We start from the raw sequence: 23,799 nt of genomic DNA, 5'->3' as shown, positions 1-23,799 counted from the left end.
TATACTTGCTAAATCAATACTCCTACAAATTTATATGAGCTAATTACATATATTATCCATTTGAAATCAAGAAATTGCTGACAACCTCTTTATAACTGTTAACTCGTCGTGTTTTCAAATTTCGAGTACAAACACTCCTAAAAAAATGTACAGACAAGGGCCTGAATGCTCAGGTTTTGAAAACATGGGGATCTATGTGCTCAAAATTTGAAAGCACAGAGAGTTAATAGATCATTATTTTTCATATGAAAATTTTAACAATCTCGAGATTTTCCGAAGGGTGGTGTATATGTAATTCACCCAATATATATTATATGATATATCTTTAATTTAAAGTACAATGCCTAATTAATTTAGAGCGGATAATATATACGTGGATTTATTGATTTTAACAAGTCCCAAATTCCTATTTTGAAATAGTAGGGTCGCAAATTCGCAATGGTTGGCAAAAATATCACCATTCAATTCAAATACTAAAAAAATTGAAATCAAATCGGAATTAATTTCAGGTTCAAGTCATTATCAAAACCAAATTCTTTGATTAAAACGAATTTTTAATAATAATTTTTTTTGAGTTGGAAATTTTAATGAAATTGGATAATCAATTAAATGCACAATAACATGCCATGTGGTCATATTTTTGTTCTAGCTCGATCGTAACCAATAAAAAATGATGTAAATTCAACAAAAAAATCAACTAACAATCTCAAAAATATCAATGTTTACATTCTGTATCAGAAAAAAAAATCATGAACAAATAATCGCTAAATCATAACACATGATTGCTCAATGAACGCATTACAAAATTGAACAAAACTTCAAATAATTAGATACATACAATCTACATATTACTTGCAATTATATTTATTGACTTTTGACGCATCACGCAACAATCAACTCACCTCTTAGAATATATTATTATATTTTAAAAAATTCAAAGTCAATTTGCATTAAAATAACTATAAGATTATCGACAGTTGACAATGTCACACACACATTGTTTGAGCACGTGATTAATTAAATTCAAATCCAATAATACCAAATTAAATAAAGTCCTTTTAATAATCTTATTACTAATAAGGTCGATGGCGACTGTTATGGTAGTTAATTCATAATTTTATTTCTTAAATTAATAATTAATTAGCATTTGTTAAATGGTTGCATAATTGCATCATCATGATTGTGTTGATTTTATTGAAACCGAGCTTAATTATTTGTTAATTTGGCATATTACTGATTTTTTAATTGATTTGTTTAGATTGTTTTTTTCCAGACAAAAGACGTTAATTATCTTTTAATTTAAATAAAATTCAAATGAAACCGAGATATGAAATTACAAAATAAAGTATGTTTTTACAGTAAAATCAAATAATAATCAATACATTTGCTAGAACAATAGTTTAAATTTAAAATAACAAATTTGTAAACACAGAAGGCGTTTTGGTTCCTTTTGAGTCTTTGACTTCAGAAAAGGAATTTCAAGAAAGAAAACATGATTTTGGGCCAATGTATCCTGTCATGGGCTCAAAGTAGGCTAGTAGACTTGGGCCCAATAAAGAGTTTATAACAAATTTAGCGGCCCAAGAAAATGACAGTGCCTCGACATCCCCGGTGTCAGTGTGTGTAGATTTGCCTGCATAGCACACTACAAAAATCAAAATGGCAAAAATAATTATAAAAAGCCAGAAATAAAATAAGACATAAAGAAATGGACAAAGTGTCCAAAATTGAAGAAGACCAAGCACAATAACGAAAAAAAAATATTATGTTTACGAAATTGCCAATGTCGATAAATATTCAGACTGGTAATTAAAAGATTATGTTTTGATCCTAATGCAATAAAGATTTGTCTTTTTTTTAAATGAATCATTAAATAAATTTTGGACGACAATAGATACATATCTAATTTAATAATTAATAATTAATATATATTTATTTCTAATGTGATATCATAATATTTTTATTACTCAGAAATTAACATTTGAATTTTTATTATATATATATATTTAAATAATCATGTAATATTTTGGAGCAAAAATTTGGTACCATGCTCAATTATTTTATGAAATAAATCTGGAAGTCCTATTTTTTTTTTTAAAAAAAATTATATATAAATCCATCCATTTCCCTCTCTTCAAACTTTCGACTTCACTCCACCCCCGTCGTCGTAACAGTCACCTAGCCGGCGTTATAGCGGTGCTGATGGCGGCGTTACAGGCGCCGACCACCGGAATGTCATCTCTTCTGGAGAAGCTTAAGCTCGACGATCCATGGGTCCCACCCAGATCGTGGGATTCTTTCATATCACAAAACGTCTCCGCTCGACCTTCTTCCCAGGCCTCGAGTGCTTTTTACGCAAATTATGTCGTCTCTGTAAGTTATCTCTCTTTATCGCTCTCATATATTAATATGTCGCGCACAATTTTTGTTTTTATGAGCAGAGAATGTGGGAATGTAGTTTCGTGGTACTTGGAAGGTGGCGAATTAGTGACCTACGCAGTGAATGTATAATTCTTCGGATGTATTTCGGTAGAAATGATGTGCTTGCCAACTTTTAGAAGCCTCAGTTAGAATGGGCTATGTTAGATGGCATTTTGTTTTTTTTTTAAAAAGCTAGAAACAGGAAATATGAGAGTACCAAAGGTTCAATTTTAGCGGAAGAATGATCTGAGAGAACTCAATAGAGACTTGGTTTTTGAACCGCAAATTATAAATTAAACAAAGTCCTTGCTTCAATCAACTTCTTTCCAGGTGTTTGGAACTAAACTTGGAAGATTTGTGGTGTCTGACTGGACATCTGAAACCTGTGGGGCTAAACCTTGATATTTGTATAAAGACTCTGAAGATGAATGCTATAGTCTTTCTAAACAAGACTCTAATAACACATTTATCAACTGACTCCAAATATTGTGATAAGTAACGCCGCAAAAACAAAAACTCATTACAACAATGACTTCAATTCATCATCTGAATTTTGCGTTCTTGATTTTCTTTAATTGCATATAACGGAGCCACTTTTCTGGTTTTTTTTCTTGTATCCTACTGTAACATCATTTCACATTGTTTGTGTCTCTCTTTAATTTTCTTCGACGGTTTTAGGAGCCTAGTTTGGTGAGATTGGCGATGAATGCTCTTCACGGTGGGGAGTCAGCTTTGATGTCCGTCGAGAAACTCTCTTTATTACTTGGTTACGGTTTGACTGATAGAACCTCTCATAGAATCCCAAGTTTGTGGACCTGGTGTTCTAGTACATCCGCAGTAGGGAACCTACTTACCTCTATTGGACGATTTGGTTGCATAGTTTTTTGCCTTCGTATTTTTTCTAATTATTTTGCGAGCCCTGATTTGGATGAAATCAGAGATCTTGATAAAAATCAAAATAATGATTCTTGTGAAGAAGGAAAATGCACGCGCAGCGGACACACTCTTGTCAATCAGGCATTTGCCGTTTGTGTTCGAAAGGTTTTAGATGGTTTTGATGCTGCACTCAATACATTATCTGCATCTGTTAGTTTAAGGCGTGTGTCAAAGACAAATGATGGGGGATGTCTTACTAGCATCTCGCATTCTGAAATTACCCTGTTGGAGGTATACCTTCATACCAGGGGAATCACAACTCAGATTGAAGCCCTTGGAAACATCTGCAATGTCAATCATCTTACTGTTGGTTTTCCTGTGTCATCTTTGGACGACTTAAAGGCTAAAGCGAACTCAGAGTTGAGAGCCTTCCCAAGGGGTGCTGATTTACTCTCATTTCTATATTCTCAGCTAAAGGTCAGCCCGTCCAAATCGGCTTTATTGCTTTAGTTTGTTTACACATAATGTGGACATCAATATCAACTTTTAGCCTTAATGCACTAAATTTCCTATATTGATGATTTCCTCTACAAATATGCATGCCGGAAGTTTTAAAAAACCAATGGGTCAAAAAACTGTGTGAGTATCTTTGACTTCTTAAACAGGCCTTATTTTTTTGTTTTTTTTTAATCTCTAACTATGTACATGTCCTTCTACTTCGTAGAATGACTTTCTTTCTTTTTTTTTTTTCTTCGTAGAATGACTTAGAAAGCTCGATTAATGTCTTCAAATCGTCTTCTTGAGATTAAGTTTTCCAAGAAAATTAGAGAATTTTTTTTATGCTGCTGGAAACATCAAGCCACAAATTATTCTTTGGAAGATTTACCTTTGTATTCCCGAAGGGGTTACCGAACTTATCTCTGATACTTTTGCCATTGATATGTATAACTAATGGTCCCACATATTCCTCTGATTTTGGGTTATCATTGGATAATTTTGAAAATTTTACGTGCATGTACGTAACTACCATTTGTGAATACTCTGTCTTACAGTTATTTCTCCTATTCCTTTTAGGTTGCTGATCCAGACCATAGAGCCCTCCTCAAGTTTCTCTTTCTCAAGTCTTGTGAACCATATTGTGCCTTTATTAGGTCGTGGATTTATGATGGCAGGATTAGTGATCCTTACCAGGAGTTTGTTGTGGAATACAGCAGTGATGATCCAATTTATGCATCAGAAGACATGGGAATTGCCTCACCTTTGCCCATTGTCAAGGTAAAGCAATCTTTAGTGGGTTAATTCAAGATCACCTCTATCCTCTGATCTGGTGGGTTAATTTATCTCAGGTAAGAGATGGAGTTCCTTTACCCTGTTTTCTGGAAGAGTGCCTGATTCCACTCTTCAGAACTGGCCAGCAACTTCAAGTTTTAATGAAACTGCTCGAGCTGTGTAATAGCATAGGCACACATGATGCACATGAAGAGATCCTTCCCAGTTTGATAGATTTGTCAAGCATATATCCATGGTTTGCGATCCCACTGACGTTTGATAAAGGAGCTATCGAAACAATGGGGCTTGCAAGAGACAATTACTACCAGAAAATGCTGGAAAAGATGGATGACAAGTTAGCTAAATTTGAATTTAGTTCTCGACAGGTAACGATATTATTGAAGATGAGGTTTTTTAATTTGCCCTTCCAAATAAATTTTAAACTGGCTGTTTTTCCTATCTCCTTTGCAATTTGCATATTACTCAACATTTCATGTATGTATAAATCCGTGTAAGGAAACATGGACTTGTGACCTTTTTAATGATTGATGAAACATTGTAGGTAAATTGAAGTTTTAATTAACACATTTGAGTAATATTTGATAGAGGGAGCATCAAAGCGTTTTGGATACCCTTACGTGTTTTAATGATCACCTCAAATCTTTTGATTTCTGTTAATTTAATGGCTTTGCTCTTGACGAACTGAAGTGCTGGAAGCGTATCAGATTTTTAAAGACATGCACACTTAGCTTCTTTTGGTTTAACCATTTGTTTTAAGTGCTATACGTTTCACTTTTTGCCTTAATGGTAGTGTGATCAATTTACTTTCAGGCTCTCTCTCAAGGTATTTCAATGAGAGTAGGGAATGATATCGGAAAAAAGCTTAACTTTCGAGCATCTTCTGTTGATGGTGACAGGGTTCCATCTCTCTCAGGTGGAAGAAATCAAAATATGTGAGTTCTTCATGGTTCCTCCCCTTTCCCCTCCTTTCAAGCATTCCATTGCTTGAATTTCACTCTGCTATGGCCATAACTGTTGAGATAGAACTTTGAATTTTTCTTCATTTATTCAAGAAACCCTCTCTAAAGTTCGTTGCTTACTTGAAAACAGTGTTGTAAATGGCGGGAGGCGGCGGGGCGGTCAGTGACCGCCTACCGCCACTGACCGCCCCGCCGCCTAGGCCATGCCCAGGTGCCTAGACGTTTGAATTTTTTATCAATTTTTAATAGACAATTATGTATAATCATGCAATGTAATTACAAATAGTCAAAATTTTTTGTATAATAGATGTAATTAAATAATGTTTATGCCTAAAAAAGCTTCATACAATATATGCAATCTAGACAAAGTGCACATAAGTCTATAAATGGAACTAAGATAATTAAGGTGGTGGCAGATAGCGGCAGCGGCTGAGGGCGGATGGAGGCGATTTGAGGCAAGTGGTGGCTGATGGTGGAGGACATTTGAAACCAAAAGTAAATACAAAAGGGAGTGAGATGTGTTTTTATTATATCTAAGGTTTTTAAAATTGATTGACTTTGACTGGTTTTTAAAATTATTTGACTTTAATTGTTGACTTGAATTTTAAAATCATTGACCGCCTCGGCCGCCTCGACCGCCTACTTGCCCGCCTCCGCCGCCGGATGACCTCGGACCGCCTACAGAGACCGCGTTAGACTAAGGCGGGGCGGTCAAGGGCCGCCTACAGCCTTGTCGGCCGCCTCGACCGCCATTTAGAACACTGCCCGAAAAACCCTATTTTCCCCCATAATCATCAATTTTGATCTTAATTATTTTTTTGCCTCTTGTTTATTTTATTTTATCACCACCCATATTAAATATAGTTCTCTATCTGATTATCAATGACAGTACGGTGGACTGTGACACATCGAGTAATCTGGATGATTATTCTTACGTGGACGATCTTCTGGAGTCATCTGAATGCTCGTCTTCTGAAATCTCTGAGGAGAAAAATGAGGTTGAACATCTGCTTCATGCTGCTCAAGCTATGGAGCGAGGTTATTTAGGTGCCTTAGATTTCTCCTTGAGTTTCTCCCCCGGCCATAAAATTCCAAATCTTTCCCAAAATGAAGTTTCATGCTCTGTGGAGGATGCTCTATTCAAAATGGATGGCACATCTGGTTATGCGTTGCATCCTTCCTATAAGGAAACAAACCTTCTGGTTACTGAGCCAAAATCTTTACAAACTCCTGGAACTCAGGTTCCAAGCAGCCCATATAGTCAATTATTTTTTGATATTCAGCACATTCACAGGGGTGCGAATGGAAACTCATGGTTACCTTCACATGGTTGTGGAGTGGAGCTGAGCATGAGAAACTGTGAATTGCTCAATGTCGAGTCAGATCTCTCTGGAAACACCTCCAAGAATATCAGCAATAAATATTGGCATCCTCAGGGAACTTGTGTGTCATCACAGACATTTAGTTTGCTGCCGTGGAAGCTTGAATATGACTCTTCTTTTTTCAGTGTGAACCCAGCACGGTACAGAAATTCTTTATTTAATCCCAGGACCATGAATGGAGGAAGAGATCTTGCAAATTATGGGGATACCTATTTTGACTTTGCTTCTGTAAAAGATCCAGTTAAGGAGTACGCAGACAAGTTGTCAGGCCACAATGTGCTGAACTCTGGGAATGATCTTTCAGTTGTACCTGAAGCTCCTGAAGCTTGTATTGATATCATCAATCACCACAAATTAGATAAATTCAGTGGTACAAATGTACGAAATGATGCTGAATTGAGCCATGTTTTTTCACCTTTTCTTAAGAAAGAAAGTGATCCGCTACCAAATATTTCTAACTGTGGTTCCTGGGAGAGCTTGCTTGGAAGATTTGGCAATGTTGTCGACAGATCCCATAGAGACAACAGGTCGAGGTTGTTGGCTGCAATTGAGATGCCGTTGGATTTTGTGATAAAAAAGTGCTTGTTGGATGAGATTTTACTCCAGTATCCTTACACTTTGAGACTTTTTTTGGTGTGGATAAAGACTTTTTTTGGTGTGGATAAATGTGATAAAAATTTGAAATTTTGCCACTTGAAGAATACTAGAAATAAAATTTCCCTTCCTCTAGTTTCAACATGCAATATGAAACTGTTTGTCTAGCGGAAGGAGTCCCTTGAGTTTCGAGGTTTTGCCTTATCCTAAATAAGCTTTTGCTCTCTTGACCATATTGCTGATTCAAACCACAAAATGCAATGTGCTTTCTGTATTTTTTGCCATTTTCTGATATCACGCCGTTAGCAGGAGTTCAATTTTTTGCTGCTACTTGTCTCATTAGCAAAATCTTTTACCCTCTAGTTACTGAGCTTTCTGACTCTGAACGAGAGAACTACTCGTTTATGCTTTCGAGTACTTATTTTTTTGCAACATAAAGTGATTCCTCACTCCATTTGCCGATTTGCGCTCCATTTTCTTGAATATAATTTGTAAGTAAGTTTATTGCTGAATAAATATTGGGTGTGGAGGTCAGTACTCTTCATTGTCCTGTGAATTTTTCTTGAAATAATTAGATACCGATATCTAAGCAAGTTGGCCATCAAGTTGCTTGTAGAAGGATTTAAGTTGCAAGAACATTTGTTGGCGCTGCGGCGCTACCATTTCATGGAATTTGCAGATTGGGCTGACATGTTTATTTTCTCTCTTTGGCATCGTGTATGTTCCTTTTCTGTTATGCAACCAATTCTTAGAAATTGAAGATACCTTACTATTTTACCTCCATCACATCAGAAATGGCATGCCAAGGAAGCAGATAAGAGGATACCAGAGATTCAAGGGTTTCTTGAGTTGTCTGTTCGAAGGTCTTCATGTGAAGGAGACCCTAATAAAGATAGGCTCTATGTGTACCTAAAAGAAGAAGGGATCTCACATTTATCGGCTTCTACCAGTGGTACAATATGTCTTTTAACCCCTTGTTTATTTAGGACTATTGTACTTTCACATATCATTTGATCAGCATGGCAGCGACTGTTTTTCTCTGTTTCTCTCATGGCCTCGGTTAAATATTATTCGTTTTGCAGGAATCAACTCCTTTGATTTTTTAGGTCTGGGTTATCGAGTAGATTGGCCAGTCAGCATCATTCTGACTCCCACCGCATTAAAAATATATTCCGAGATCTTTAATTTTCTAATACAACTCAAGCTTGCTGTTTTCTCTCTGAGTGATGCATGGTTGTCACTAAAGGTAATTGTTTCACATTCACCTTTATTTTCATAGCATTACATTTCGTAATGGAGACATGATACAACTTCCCCTTCTGAGTAGGCTTGGTTAATGCAGAGCTTCCTGACAAAAGGGCGAAAGTTGTCTGGTTTCTTTATATCTTGTGTATGTTACTTTGTAAAACAAATTGAAGGGTTTCTGTCTCAACATTCTGAAATGTTGCTTATTATTTTGAATTATGGCCTTACAACACAAGTTGGAGACAAAAAATGATGGTTTGGACATTTAAAACAGTTTGTGATCTCTGAAGTATTGTTGATTGAGTTGATTTAATTACTGCCAATAAAAGGCTGAACAAATGCATTTTCTGTTCTTTGTCGTGTAAACTTTCATGGGGAGGTGCAAGCAACTCATAGTTAGCTTGGGCTTAACTAGAGACTAGAGAGTACAGGAAAAAAACATCATTATAGCTTGTAAGATTTGGAATTTGGTTTCATATGCCAACACTATCAGGCAGCGCTGTAAATGTGTTCGAGTCAAGCCTGATTTTGATCTTCTAGATCTATGTCTGTCTTCTATTTTCTGAGATCCTGATTCTATCCAGATTGGGATGCTTCTTTCAATAGTATAACCATATTCAAACCCAAGAAAAATCAAATGCCGAAATAGAAGATCTGAATCCGAAGTTGCTGATGAAATTCGAAAAATGACATCGATTTTTCGTGCTCACTGGTGAGGGTTGCAATTATGACAATTTAGGAAGTATAAAAACAAAACAAGAAATCATAGGCATTTAGAAGAACATAAGGAAAAAAAAGGAATAACTGAATAAGTCAGAAAATGGAATGTGAAGGAGAAAGAAAAGGCTCAGTCGCTGAAGTTGCAAATGTAACGTAGGGTTATAGACGTGATTTATTTAAACTGTTCTATTTTCTATGAGGCTATTTAAATAAAATTATAGAATGTAAGTAGCTGTGATAACTGAGATAGAGGCTGCAACTTTCAGTTGAAAAACAAATCACCACAACGATATACACCAAATGCAGATGTGTAAGCCTTATGGGCAAAAATGCTAATTAATCCTCTGCTACGAAGAGTAGTGTGACTAAAAATATAATGGATCCAGTCTTTAGAAGGACCAAATCAGTCAGTTCTATCGTTCTATGTGTGCCAGGGTTGAAGTTTGTAGAAATCTAGTTCATTGTAGATGGTTCTAGACTTGGCAAACCTTTTCTGTGTAGTAGATGTAAACTATCAGGGAAAATAATTTTTATTTTCTTTTGTTAATGATATATTTTTCGCTGAAGTACTTAGTTTCACTTGATTTCCATACAGGGTTATCGTGTGGAACAACACAAAGGAGAAGTGCTCTGCTTTTCACTCTTAGCTGATACCAGGTACTGAGGTACACCATTAAAAAAATCCTTTGGTGGTGTTAGGAATAACGTCCTTGTTTTGCTTATGAAAGAAAAACTTGGGTCACGTTCCTGAATACTAACCAGATATATTCTTGATTGAACAGAATGTTTCAATTTCCTTTTCTGATAAATAACAGAACGTGCCCCTTAGAAAGTGATATTGGGTGGTTATATTCTGAATGAAACGGGTGTCTTTGTCAGATAGCTACTAATCTACCTATTAAATGGCCGATATCTAGGGATGCTGGTGTCTTGATTATCGATTTATTGCCCTGGATGGTTTAGAAAAAAGATGAAACAAGCATATTTTATGGTTTCTATTTGTAGTGTTGCCGGATCTTTCTTGATTCACCTCGCTTCCTTGGCAATTGATTGTTAAGTATTCCACAAAAGATTACTTTTATTTTTAATGTTGCCCTTTTATTTTTAATGTTGCCACTTCATAATTGTGAATTGTGATTCAGCTTGCTGCTTGAACAGCTAAATGTTTGTTCTTTTGTTTTATGATTGTCTGCTTCTTTTCTTACAGGCACAAGATAAATCATTTTGTATCAACTTTGCAGCAATATGTGCAATCACAACTATCCCTAGTATCCTGGTGCAGGTTTTTGAACTCGATCAAGCACAAGGTTTATATTCAATTTTAGACTGTGTAACATCGGCTTTATTTTCTTTTCTCTATCGAATGGTATAGCCTACTTATCGAATACTATATTTGTAACTTCTAGATTTCAATCGAGTTATTTGCAGTTGTATCTTTAGTGCCTCTCCTTAACGTCACCAATCATTTAGACATTTCTTTTTTAATCTGAATCTTTGGTCAGCAGTGTTGTTTCCATGAGTGATTCCGTCTCAATATTTCTCCAGGTGGAAGATATGTTGGATCTGGAATCGGTGCATATGCTATATTTGACCGAGTCACTGCGCATGTAAGTTTAAACCAACACAACCCCCCCACCCCTTTCTTTCCTCACTCGTGCCTGAGCCTCCACCATATTGCCCCTCTCAATCTCCCAAGTAACATCTAGTTTTTAGTTTTCACACTATTGCTGGTAAAAAGAAGTGACAAAGAAGCAACCAAAAATCGCAAGAACATGCATGAATAATGATGTGATACAAATCTGAGCTGAAATATATGATTTTTGTAGAAGGTTTTGGTTCACTTGTAATCTAATCAGTAAACTAGAGGTTGGCATAGTTTATAGCGATAAGCTTCTACTTGTGTTGCTGATGCCAAATCTATGATTGATTTGATATTTTCAATCAGCTGAGCCTGATATGTAGGTTGGATAAGCTTTCTGGCTACATGTGCCTATTCTTCGGTCTTTGTTTTAGCTTTTCCTTTTTTCCAAATGTGGTCACATAAGAGATATCACTTATTGTGCAGGAACCGAATGTGATTCATTAAACTCACTCGTAGTTGTGGAAATGTGCATAAAAAATAACAAATAGCTAAAAATTTTGAGCGGATCTATTATCTGAATATGAAATCTCAAAAATTTTGAAGCCACTTGGCCTTTGCCATATGGTTGATTTTTTTCCCCTGAGGGAAACATTTGCATTTGATGATGTTTCCATTGAACTGTCAATGCTCACTTTTTGCAGATGCTTCTTATCCGATGAAACACGGTCTACAGTTAGAATTATCCAGAAAATATTGCAATGTGCAATGGATTACCGGTCTTGCTTGACTGGACGAATTTGGGAGGCTGGATCTTGTGATGAAAGATCAAGCAATAGATTTTCTGAAATTGATGTTTCACAGGTGACTCTTTAGATCTTTAAAATTCTAATAATTTACATTGCCTGCATGAGCTAACTGCAGTTGCCGAACCATTGAATGTTTTAACCTATATAGGCAGATTTACTAGTTTCTATTGCTGTTATGCTAATCAATTATAAACCAACCATTTATCAATCTTCCTATGAACGACTGAGCATCATACCCTTTTTGCAGGTTCGCATGATCAGAAGAACATTCACGAAGAATCTTGAGGAGTTGCGCTTACTTTATCTCCAGTCACCTAAACATGGGGAATTCGGTATTTCTCATTTCTGGGATTATCTAAATTATAACGAGTATTACTCCGAGGCTATGGATAAACAAATAGGCCACTCTATCTTTTAACGACAGCTTCAGGCCATGTGACATGGTACATATCTCACTATCTCCATATCTCACGTGTATATATGCTTGTGGAGATATGTTTAAGACTGCATAATATCACAGCATAATGGTTTTAAAAGCGTGTTTTGCTGCTCCGTCTTGTGTGTTGTTTGCATGTACGAGCATAATTCAGGTTATTTATTTATTTATTTTTAAAAAAAACATTGTTCCTTTGCTTTGGCAAGAACATGGATTACAGGCTATGTATGTGATTTTACAATTTGGACTCTGGTGGTATTGTCTAGGTTGGAATCGTAAATGTAATGTTTATCCCGACAAAGATCAGGTGTAGACACTTCATATATATTACAATAATCTTATGGTTTACAGGTTTAGGCATTGTAAGGTTTGAATGATGATCTTGTAGTACATCTTTTTTTGACTCAATTTGTACAAGATTGAAGTTATAAATAATTATGTTATCTATGTACATTGATTTACTATCTCTATATAATGTCTTACGCTACTTCATCTCACGAGTTAAACGATAATTTAGTTTATGCACAGATATGAATATGGAGATAAGGATATCAAAATAATATTTGAAATAAGAAATGCTGAATATAGGTAATGAAATCAATATATAATTGTCTTTTGAAGCATCCGTTTTGATATTCTCACATGTTTCAGAAGCTAACTGCTCACACTGTTTCTTGTTTGTAGTGCTGATATGCTATTAACTTTTGTAAGAGTCGAGTGTTGCCATAAGAAAAAGTATCCAACCACTGTATCGATTTAAACTCAATGTTATTATTCAGAATTTATTATTGTCATATCCAAATGACAAAATCTGATGATTTCGTGCATAATAAATACATATGCCCTCTTCTTAAGCTTGCAACAATTACAAAAATAAATAATTACTTTACAAATTACATATACTTTTTGTATGTTTTGTACCAATTTACATTTATATGTTTTATAAATGTTTTAAGTTATGAGTATATATTTCTTTTTAATTATCGTAAATCTTAGTTGAAGCAAACGTAATTAACCCTAGATATAATAGTATTCTTACTTAATCTCGATACTTGGTGGTCAATTACACGTGAATTCCATTCTTATTTCGTAGAGTAACAAGATTTGATACTTTATGTAATGTCTCAAAATTCGGAAACGCTACTAAATATACATTCTTTAAAGTTTAAGAAAAATTTGCGGAATAAAATCTTTATTTGAAAGAGTTAATTGTGCACCGACAATTTAATAAGAGTACTCTAAACATCAATGCCAACAAAACCAATATTTGAACATAAATAAAACTTGTTTTTCCTTCCTCTAAAATAAAAACAAATGTGAACAATAAAATTATTCATAAACGTAGCGCTCATGCATCGCTTGCCGGCCCGACTGCCTGCTCCTCTTCATGTCCGACTCCATACTCGCCTATGAAATCGTCAATAGCGTCATTACCTGCACCATTCAAGTATAGTAAGTCTAAAAACTCAGCAAGAAAATGCATACAAAATTTGTAAATAAAACTTGAAACTTAAAATAATGGCATAACATGTAGTAAAACTTGACATTTATGGATGGTGAGATACATGCATTTATGACAACTGTCGTTATAAGCACGCATTTTGAAAATGTCATCCCCGGAGTTCATCCCAAAGTACCAATTCCACATTCTCTTGACCACGTATTTTGGAAAGGTCATTTCCCGAGCTCATCCCAATGTGTCAGTTCTACATTCTCTTGAGCACGTATTTTGGAAAGGTCATCCCCGGAGCTCATTTCAGGGAGCCAATCCTCTCATTCTCGTGATTACCGTCTCGTATTTTGGAAAGGTCATCCCCGGAGCTCATCTCAGGGAGCCAATCCTCTCATTCTCGTGATTACCGTCTCGTATTGCTACCACAAAATCAAATACACATCAAAATATTTTCATACATCAATACATCGTAACTTCATCATCTCATTCTCGTAAACTTTCGTGATAAACATCATGCATGCTAAAACTGATATAAAATCCAATCATGCATCTAATGCTACATAAAATTTCGTGACTTTCATGATGAAGTAGCTTCATGAAGAAAATTCATATAAAAATGCATTACATAACTTGACCGATCCACGTAAGTCGTTCCGTCCGTTTCCAACATTTAAATTTAAAACTTTTTCCAATAGAACATCTTAAAAACACTTCTAAAAACACTTAAAATAGCTTAGAAGATCATAAACTTGAAATTCAGACTTCAAATGCAAAAAAAATAAAAATGGGTAGAATTATTTGCGTTCGGGCGCGCATAAACGTCCACCCGCGCTCGAGCACCCAAAAAGGCCGCTCGAGCACGCGGCCCGCTGCCTAGGAGAATGAAATGCATCACTAACTTTTAAAAATTTTTTTGCACCCAACTAATAAAATGTAATGCATCAACTTAAAAATTTAAATTAAACATAATACATTTTTCTTAACTTGTTCGAAGACTAGTCTCGTTCCTTCGATCCAAAATTAAATTCCAAACCTGAAAACATTAATATAACTTGCAACACATTAAGTATCAGACATATCTTATCATCATATAAAATTAAAAATAACAATTAAATTCCATGAATAAAATACATAAAATCATTTAAAACTTTCGTGATTAAGCTAGTGGACTTTTGAACCTTATACTTTATTTTTATATTTCTCAATATATGAATTGTAATTACCAATTCTCTTTTAGGCACCAAATCAATATCTCTTACTATTTAATAAAGGAAGAGTGGTTCATAGTAACTATATTTGGTATTTTAATGTGAAGATCCTAAAATGCTCCTAATTATACTAATTAATATTTTTTTAAAAACAATACAAGAAGGGTAAGAAATTAATATTTCATTCTCACTATCTCACTTTCTCAATCAACCTCTCTCTCACATTCATCTCTATTATCGTAAAAATATAAAACATTTAATGTCCTTTTATCTTTTTTTCACTCAAATTTTTATTTTAATTATTATATTTTATGTAGTTTTCACACACATCGTTGTGTGTGCTTTTTGCTAGTTGAAATAAAATAACATTTACCTAACAAATTTGGTGGATTAAGTCATATATTATATTTAGGGTACGCTTTGTTTATGAAAAAGAAAAAGAAAATGTAGTGTGACTTTTCATGTCTTTAACACGGGCCAAGAAAAATTTGGACAACTGGATTTAATTTATGAGGGTGGTGACTTGTACTCGACGGGAATAGAAAACCTTATCCATTACCGTATTGCCACGTCATCAGAACCTTAAGAACAGGCCGCCGCCACCGTCTGTTTGCTTCCTCAATCGGCTAACCTCCATCGGTTAGCTACTTCACATGCGGAAACTCGTGTAAAAGTAAAAATATTGTAATGTTTCCAAACAAAAAGAAAAAATAAAGAAAAGAAGCAATCTTGACTATTATTAAGGATCTTAAAATTGATGGGTTTCTATTTTCAAAAAATAAAATAAAAAAAATTGATGGGTTTCTTGGAATTTTCACTTTTTTTTTAAAAAAATTGTCGTCTTAGTTTCTTTGGTTGACGCTTTGGAGATGGAGCAGAAAATTTCAAGCCGATGAATTGTTATTATAATACCAATTTTTTCGGTGCTGGATAAAACCATTGTTCCACGTCATTTGACAGCGATTTTCCAAATGGGTAATATTGTTTGATACGCAGCGTTTTTAGATTTCCATCATAAATAATGCTGAGATTAGGCTTTTAAGCAAAACCCATTAGTGTAATACATCAAATTCTTGAACTGGGAGACGTGAGTATGATTGTCCCAGCTGAACATTTTATTGGATTTCTATCTTGGAGTACATCTTTAATAGGTGTTTCCTTGGATGTAGTTTCAGTGTTGCTCACAAAGAGGGAATTTTTGTATTTGATTCTTGTAGGTGCTGACCATTCTGGAGATGGGCATGGCGGGTTTGCTGATGAAAATGGCGGTGATGTTGCTTCTGTGCTGCTTTACAGAGGCGGAGTACCTGAAATACAAGGACCCAAAACAGCCACTGAATGTTAGAATCGAAGACTTGCTGAAGAGGATGACCCTTGAAGAAAAGATTGGCCAGATGACAATGATTGACAGAAAGGTTGCCTCGTCAGATATAGTCAACAATCACTTCATTGGTATGTTCTAAGAGTTCCATATATGTCGCTGTTACTGAAATACATTTTCTTGTTCTTGTCTCCCTGACGAGCTTGCGAAATTGTAATGTTTGGTAAGGTGAGAACAATTGTTGCATAGAGATGTGTAATTTTGATACAATATGATCAGGTCTTGATCAGCCGGAACAATCCCTCACTCGTTAGTAAAAGTTTTGAGAGCTTAAATGTTTTCGAAAATATATCCAGTGTCGCCCCCTGTCTCTGGAATTCCTGGATAAGCCCATGTGATCACAATACTAATTACCCGGTGTTTGATTGTTTAGCCTCAAGTTGACTAGGGACTTCTAGGATTACAGTTGTTATTCAAAGTAGATGGAATAACTTAGGTTTGCAAATTTTTAAAGAAGTTATAGTGGATTGCCGGGATATTTATTTCATAATCAAGATGAATGTATCCTCGTTTTGATTTTGAGATTCACCATGAGAATGAGACCACTCTAGCGGCAGGTTAATAATGCTTAACTGGATGATGTATTTGGCGGGACTGAATGTTCGATCAAAAGCAGTGTCCACTGCTCTAGGAGATAGATTGACTCATCAGCAATAAAAGCTTTCGAGTGATGGGTAAAGTAATAACCAGTTGGAGCTTCAAGTGTCCTGTTTTGTAGTTCCTTTTTTTTTTGCTGGGTGCATATTACGTTGCATAATATCAGCCGAAACTTATTACAAGGCATTGAATTGTGCAGGGAGTCTTTTGAGTGGTGGAGGAAGTGTACCTGCTCCAAGGGCTTCCGCTGAGACTTGGATCAATATGGTTAATGACTTTCAAAAAGGTGCTCTTTCTACTCGTCTAGGAATACCGATGATTTATGGAATTGATGCTGTGCATGGCCATAACACTGTGTATAATTCTACAATTTTCCCTCACAACATTGGGCTTGGAGTTACCAGGCAAGTCATATTATCATCAGAATTCTCATATCTTTAATGCTTTGTCAAATATCACGGTTACCAACATGAAAGTTTGATAATATTCTTATACCTAAAGGACAAGTCCACCAAGGGACAAAATTAAATATTTTCCTGATATGCACCATGTTTTGTTGCATTTAACCATATATTTTTAGTGCTTCTGTTTTCTGGCGAATGATTAAAATCATATGAACTCTTATCAGGGATCCTGAGCTTGTCAAGAAGATAGGAGCTGCCACTGCTCTTGAAGTTAGAGCCACAGGAATTCCCTATGCATTTTCTCCTTGTATAGCGGTGAATAAAATTGTGACATTTTTAGTTCTTCGAATTCTCTTGGTTTGATTACTGCTGATTACTCATTTTACTTGAACAGGTTTGTAGGGACCCAAGATGGGGTCGCTGTTTCGAAAGCTATAGCGAGGATCACAATATTGTTCAAGCGATGACAGAGATAATTCCTGGCTTGCAAGGTGATCTTCCAGCCAGTTATGCAAGTAATTTCCCATATGTGGATGGGATTGGGAGGTAAACCATTTTTTCATTGTAAGTAAAACCTAAAATATTTTACCAATGGGTACGAGGCATCCAAAAACGTTTTTATTTGATACCTGTATATGAAAAATATACTCAACGACAACATCACCTGTATATGAAAAATATACTCAACGACAACATCACCACACAAACTTTTATCCCACTCAGTAGTGCCGGCTATATGGATCGTCCTACGCCGTTGTGCTCTATCTCTTATTATATCCCCATCTATATTTTGGTAATGGATATCATGCTTGATCGTTATTATCCAAGTTTATAATTCTCTCCCTCTGTCTATTAATATGGGTGCTAGTCACGGTCTCACATCTCTTAACTAGAGCCCCTATTGGTTACCTTTGTACATGCCCATACCATCTCAGGCGTCTCAATTAATTTTTGTTCGATGAGCGCAACCCCAACTTTTTCTCTAATATACTCAATTACAGGAAACTGAAAAGCTATAGGGGCGGCAAGGCCACACCTTGGCTTTGCCTTTCGTTGTCTTTCTTCAATATGAGTAATGCAACATCTGTAAGCTTATAAAGTATGACGTTAGGCTTTTTTAATAGAATCAAAATTCAGGATGGATCTTGGAGGGCAGATCCCTCAAACAAAAATATCAACATTTTGGATGGATGTATTTTTTCAAAATATGGATTAACCCTTTCCCTTTGCCGTGTCGCTGCACAAGTGCATTAGTAGTGTGGTGATTGATTGTTTCCTCCAATGAAGGAAAAAAGTTGTTGCATGTGCAAAACACTTTGTTGGAGATGGCGGAACAATAGATGGTATCAATGAAAACGACACCGTCATAGACATGAATGGGCTGTTTGATATCCACATGCCAGCATATCTCGATTCCATCAGAAAGGGAGTGGCAACAATTATGATATCTTTCTCGAGCTTGAATGGTAAAAAGATGCATGCTAACACAGATCTCATCACTGGATATCTCAAGAAGAAACTCAAATTCAAAGTACAGCATCTCACGGAGATCTAGTGTGTGTGGTTGATTTCTTGGTCTGAACTTACTTTGAATATACAGGATAACCTCTTTTCTCTGGTTGTTTTATAGGGGTTTGTTATATCCGATTCTGAAGGTATTGACAAGATAACTTCCCCACCACATGCTAACTATACATTTAGTGTTGAAGCTAGTATTAATGCTGGAATCGACATGGTTAGCAAAAATATGTTCTGTGTACTTAAGTTTTTTTGGTCATGCTCATGCACCAAAAATAATAAGTTAAATTCCTCTTGTATCGCAGGTTATTATCCCAGAGAAGTTTGTAGAGTTCATCAATGACTTGACTTCACTGGTGAATAAAAATATTATCCCTATGAGCAGAATAGACGACGCTGTTGAGAGAATACTGAGGGTCAAATTTGTTATGGGGCTCTTTGAGAACCCAATGGCTGATTTCGCCTTGGTGAACCATCTTGGAAGCCAGGTACATCATGAAAGTCATGCTTTCAAATTTTGCTTTTTGTGTTATACTGTTGAATGTTGATGTCTTTTCTCTATTGTTTTTGAGTAGCAACACAGAGAGTTGGCTAGAGAAGCTGTGAGGCGATCGCTTGTCCTACTCAAGAATGGTAAAAGTGGTGACGCCCCACTTCTTCCTCTTCCAAAGCGAGCTTCAAAGATACTCGTGGCAGGAAGCCATGCAAATGACATCGGTAATCAATGTGGTGGATGGACGATAGAATGGCACGGTCTTTCTGGCAATATTACAATCGGTATGTGTTAAATACCACTTTCCTAAAACTCGAGCTTATGAAACCCGACAAGAGTTGCATGTTTAAACAGCAATGGTACATCAAGAAATCATTTTTTATTTTGTTTGTAGGTGCCACAGTTCTAACAGCAGTTAAGAACACAGTTGATCCAGACACTGAAGTTATCTACAATGAAAATCCCGACACAAAATATGTGGAATCCAACAACTTCTCCTATGCCATTGTAGCCGTTGGGGAGCTACCTTATTCGGAAACTGTAGGCGATAGCAAGAATCTGACAATAGCGCGACCTGGTTACGACACCATAACCAACGTATGCAAATCTATAAAATGTGTGGTCATACTAATTACAGGACGTCCGGTCGTTATAGAACCATACCTTGACCTAATGGACTCGCTCGTGGCTGCTTGGCTTCCAGGGACTGAAGGCCAGGGGATTGCTGATGTTTTGTTCGGTGAATACGGTTTTACTGGAAAACTTGCACGAACTTGGTTTAGGACGGTCGATCAACTTCCGATGAATGTGGGCGATCCACATTATGATCCTCTGTTTCCATTTGGATTTGGTCTCACTACTACTGCAAATAGAGATTTGAAAGCAAGTCAATGACTGGTTCTTTCACATCGATTTGTTACCGAATTCGTGTAAAATTGATGATGATGTAGATGAGTCATTCTTTGAATTCTTGAGCTGTACATGTACACTATTTTGATAGCTATGAGCAATGGAATGATGGTGCATTTGGATTGAGTTTATAATTCATTTTTCGAATTATTCGACCGTGGCCTAGTATAATATTGCACGTATTTATTTTAGATAGATAAAAAAATTATATAAATATGAATTAGCAAAATTTAGTAACTACAATTATAAAAAAGAAATAGTAACTGACTAATCGAACCTGATTGTGGGATCGTATGATAGGAGATGTAAAATATGAAGCTAATAAATTGAGATATATGAATAACATATCAAATTATGGTAGAAAATTATATAAATATGAATTAGCAAAATTTAATTACTACAATTATATGTTTTTAATTGTAATTTTCTTAAATAAATAATATATATCGATGCAGTGCTATTCGATTTGAACATTTCGCATGGTTTTCAAAAATATCGATCACCCATGAGATTATCCGCGTAATTTCCAAATCCGACCCGAGTTCGTGGACCGCAAAAATTATCATGTGATTATCAGTAAATCACACCAATAATTGTGGTGCCATTATAATTTATTTATTTATAATTAAATTGGAGATAAGATACTTGCGTATGGGAGATTTGGAGTGGTTGGGGTTGGGGCGTTTCTTTCTTTCTTTTTCCTTTTTTTTTCAAAAAATAATGATAATAATAAATGGGGATGTTCCCACTTCACTCTATGATAAATATTTTGACGAATAGTTAAGCATGATCCTCTAAATTTACACGTTTTGTGTTATGTTGTTTGATAATCTAAGTAATCAAAGTTTATCTTGATTATGTACTTGTTTTTTTTTTTTCTCCAAAATTTGGTTCCTTATTTCACTGATGATGACATACATGTTTATAATTTTCGATGTCATGTTAGTAATTTTTTGATCTCATGTCAATACATTCAGATTCTACATCAATACTTTCGTGGAATATGACAAAAAAATAGAACATATATGACCAAGACCAAACTTTAAGTGTTTAAATTACAAAAATCCAAATTAAATAAACTTAATTAGAGGGAAAAAAAATATTTTCCCTATTTTTTTATATACTATTTATCAGCAGACAAAGGAAATAGTTAATTAATTATCTTGATGTGCTTCTATGAACAGAAAATGATCATTCAGAAACTAGCGCTCATTTGCATGCATTAGTAGTTGTAATAAGTATATAAACATAATTTTTTATAGTAAAACATACGAAAGAGTTGAGTGGTCCTTTCTTGAAGGGATGATGATTCGACTGGGTTTGTCATGTGTTGGGTTGAGAAGATTATGTGATGTGTCCGAACAGTCAGATATTCCTTTTCTTTGAATGGTGATCTGGTTGGAAATATCGTCTCGAGCCGAGGGTTGAGATAGAGAGACCCTATTTCTCCCTACATATTCGTATATGTGCTCATGGATTATCTTCTGCACTTCTCTCCCTTGAAAGTCGCTGCCTATTGACAGGAGTAAGGATAGCCTCATCGTGTCCAGCCATTACCCATTTGTTTTTTTTTTTTTTACAGATGACAATCTTATGTTCTTCAGAGCTACTATGGCGGACTGCATGGCGGTGCGTAACTGTCTATTGTTATATGATAGGGTCCCGGGACAACTTATTAATTTCGAAAAATATCACCCTCTTTTAACCCGAATACAAATGAGCAGTTGGTAGAGGTTATTAAATAATTGTTGGATGTACCAATGATTCATGCACATGAGATGTACTTGGGTCTCCCTGCAGTTTCTACTCGAAGCAAGAAGTTGCAATTCAGATATCTGGTGGAGAGAGTCATGAAGAGAATATAAGGATGGGGAAACAAGAATTTTCGGTGGGGGGCAAGGAAACATTGATCAAATCTATGTTCCATTCTATTTCAACATATGATAATGTCATGTTTTCATAATTCTAAATCAGTGTGTGAGGAGATAGCGAGAATGATCAAATTTTTGGTGGGAAGTAGACGAAGGAAAGAAAATGGATACATTGGAATCTCTATGTAAGCCGAAGTGTGTGGGTGGGTTGGGCTTCCGACAGCTTGAGACGTTCAACAAGGCTTTATTAGCCAAGAAGAACTGGCGTATTATCTCGGAGCCTGCCTTGGTGGCTCGAGTCTTGAAAGGCCGGTACTTTCTGAAACGTCCCGTAAATTTTATTTTTTTTAAAATAATGATGCTACATATACGCTCATACATATATGTATTTATACTTAAAATAGTTCTTCATAAAATGTAATACATAATATAACCGTTTGCATGCAATTAATTAAAATACATAAGCATAACTAAAATCTCATGCATGCAAGTTTTATAACGTAAATACGTAAGTCATAGTCCATCGTCAAATTCCATGCATACACGACAATCTCAAAACCATGAAAATCAATGAAAAGTGGTAATCATGTGTGGAAATAAAATGATGTATAAAAATCTCATAATAAATCGTATCATAAACGTGCAATGTTCACGGGAGCTAGCTGCCATGGATGCTCAGACGTCCTCACCACCAGTAGAAACCACATCCTAAACTATAGTATCATCTTCACCTGAACCATTTAAATCTAATGAACCTATAGGCTCAGCATGTTCTATCCAGTACTAACAAATATCATATAATAAGATCGCATGCAAGCACGTATCATACAAAATATCATGAGGGTGTCTTATGCATGCATGCTCGTAAAACATATGCATACTGTTGAGTCGTAAAAATAATCAGAATCATAATCTTAATACGTAACATAAAATATGTCATGTTATAATCGTAAAATCATCAATATGAGTCATATCAGAGTTGGGGCAATCTGATCCAGAAAATATTAATGTTTTAGATGCCATCTGATGCGAAGATCATAAAGTGGGTTCTCGGGTATTATGTGGGTGAGAGCCCGGGTAGTTCAGATGAAGAGATTTCTCGCCTCTGCAAGTGGTGTCTACACACAAGAAACAAGAAAACTCGTAAGTGGGGAGCCGGAAGGGTTTTTGGCGTCGCCACTTCGATGCTTAAGTCAGACTAAGATGTATGAAGTGGGCTTAGGAAAAAGAAAATGTGTATTTTTTTTGGGGAATCAAGTGAACGTACCTTCATGACTGCTGGTTCCCTTCTTTTCATAGTCATAGAGATGTGTAAAATATCTCCTAAAATTCTTATGCAAAGCCCATACCCATTCATGATTACACCCCGCATTTTAAGGAAGAGACTCATACCTCTTTATCCGGGCTCTTACCCGGAAGCCGAGATCCTGGTCATATGTTTAATAAGCTCTTCCCCCGGGCTCTCGATAATCACTCGGGTTTGGTGATAACCCGGGATATTTTACCGGGATATCACCACTCCTCCCAAAAATAGTCGGGCTAAAACTTGTTTCGTTGTCCCGAGTAATCTTACTCCAAACCCGAGTGATAAATGCCCTGTCTTGGTTCGAAAATAGGTGCCAGGGCATAGGACACCCGGGGCCTATAAGATAGG

The 23,799-nt window shown here is 35.8% G+C and overlaps 2 protein-coding genes across 5 annotated transcripts; both read left to right on the top strand.

Annotated features, from left to right (window-relative positions):
• The first annotated feature begins 2,130 nt into the window (after window positions 1-2,130).
• On the top strand, window positions 2,131-12,719 carry LOC140880578 (uncharacterized). 3 transcript variants are annotated; one of them, XM_073285147.1, is made up of 14 exons: window positions 2,131-2,373; window positions 3,100-3,774; window positions 4,372-4,572; window positions 4,644-4,952; window positions 5,398-5,519; window positions 6,436-7,533; window positions 8,113-8,239; window positions 8,315-8,474; window positions 8,605-8,768; window positions 10,083-10,144; window positions 10,695-10,794; window positions 11,033-11,094; window positions 11,771-11,930; window positions 12,123-12,719. In XM_073285147.1, the coding sequence occupies exons 1-14, from the start codon at window positions 2,203-2,205 to the stop codon at window positions 12,291-12,293; spliced, it is 3,582 nt and encodes a 1,193-aa protein (XP_073141248.1). In that variant the 5' UTR covers window positions 2,131-2,202; the 3' UTR covers window positions 12,294-12,719. The 3 variants fall into 3 exon arrangements, 2 of the variants coding, with proteins under 2 accessions (XP_073141248.1, XP_073141247.1); XM_073285146.1 differs by having other exon boundaries at window positions 8,098-8,239; window positions 12,123-12,718; XR_012149679.1 differs by lacking the exons at window positions 11,771-11,930; window positions 12,123-12,719 and having other exon boundaries at window positions 8,098-8,239; window positions 10,083-10,152; window positions 11,033-11,051.
• Window positions 12,720-15,923: 3,204 nt separating this feature from the next.
• Window positions 15,924-20,429, top strand: LOC140880579 (uncharacterized). Of its 2 annotated transcripts, XM_073285149.1 has the most exons (11): window positions 15,924-16,059; window positions 16,190-16,424; window positions 17,150-17,354; window positions 17,579-17,669; window positions 17,749-17,900; window positions 18,642-18,885; window positions 18,985-19,089; window positions 19,178-19,360; window positions 19,448-19,649; window positions 19,760-19,962; window positions 20,069-20,429. In XM_073285149.1, exons 2-11 carry the CDS (start codon window positions 16,208-16,210, stop codon window positions 20,168-20,170), a joined length of 1,704 nt encoding a protein of 567 aa, XP_073141250.1. In that variant the 5' UTR covers window positions 15,924-16,059; window positions 16,190-16,207; the 3' UTR covers window positions 20,171-20,429. The 2 variants fall into 2 exon arrangements, with proteins under 2 accessions (XP_073141250.1, XP_073141249.1); XM_073285148.1 differs by having other exon boundaries at window positions 19,760-20,429.
• The last annotated feature ends 3,370 nt before the right edge of the window (window positions 20,430-23,799 follow it).

Source organism: Henckelia pumila, chromosome 2, assembly GCF_033568475.1.
Source record: "Henckelia pumila isolate YLH828 chromosome 2, ASM3356847v2, whole genome shotgun sequence".
NCBI lineage: Eukaryota > Viridiplantae > Streptophyta > Magnoliopsida > Lamiales > Gesneriaceae > Henckelia > Henckelia pumila.
The sequence above is the reverse complement of the archived record's forward strand: the minus strand, read 5'-3'. Positions and strand labels throughout refer to the sequence as shown.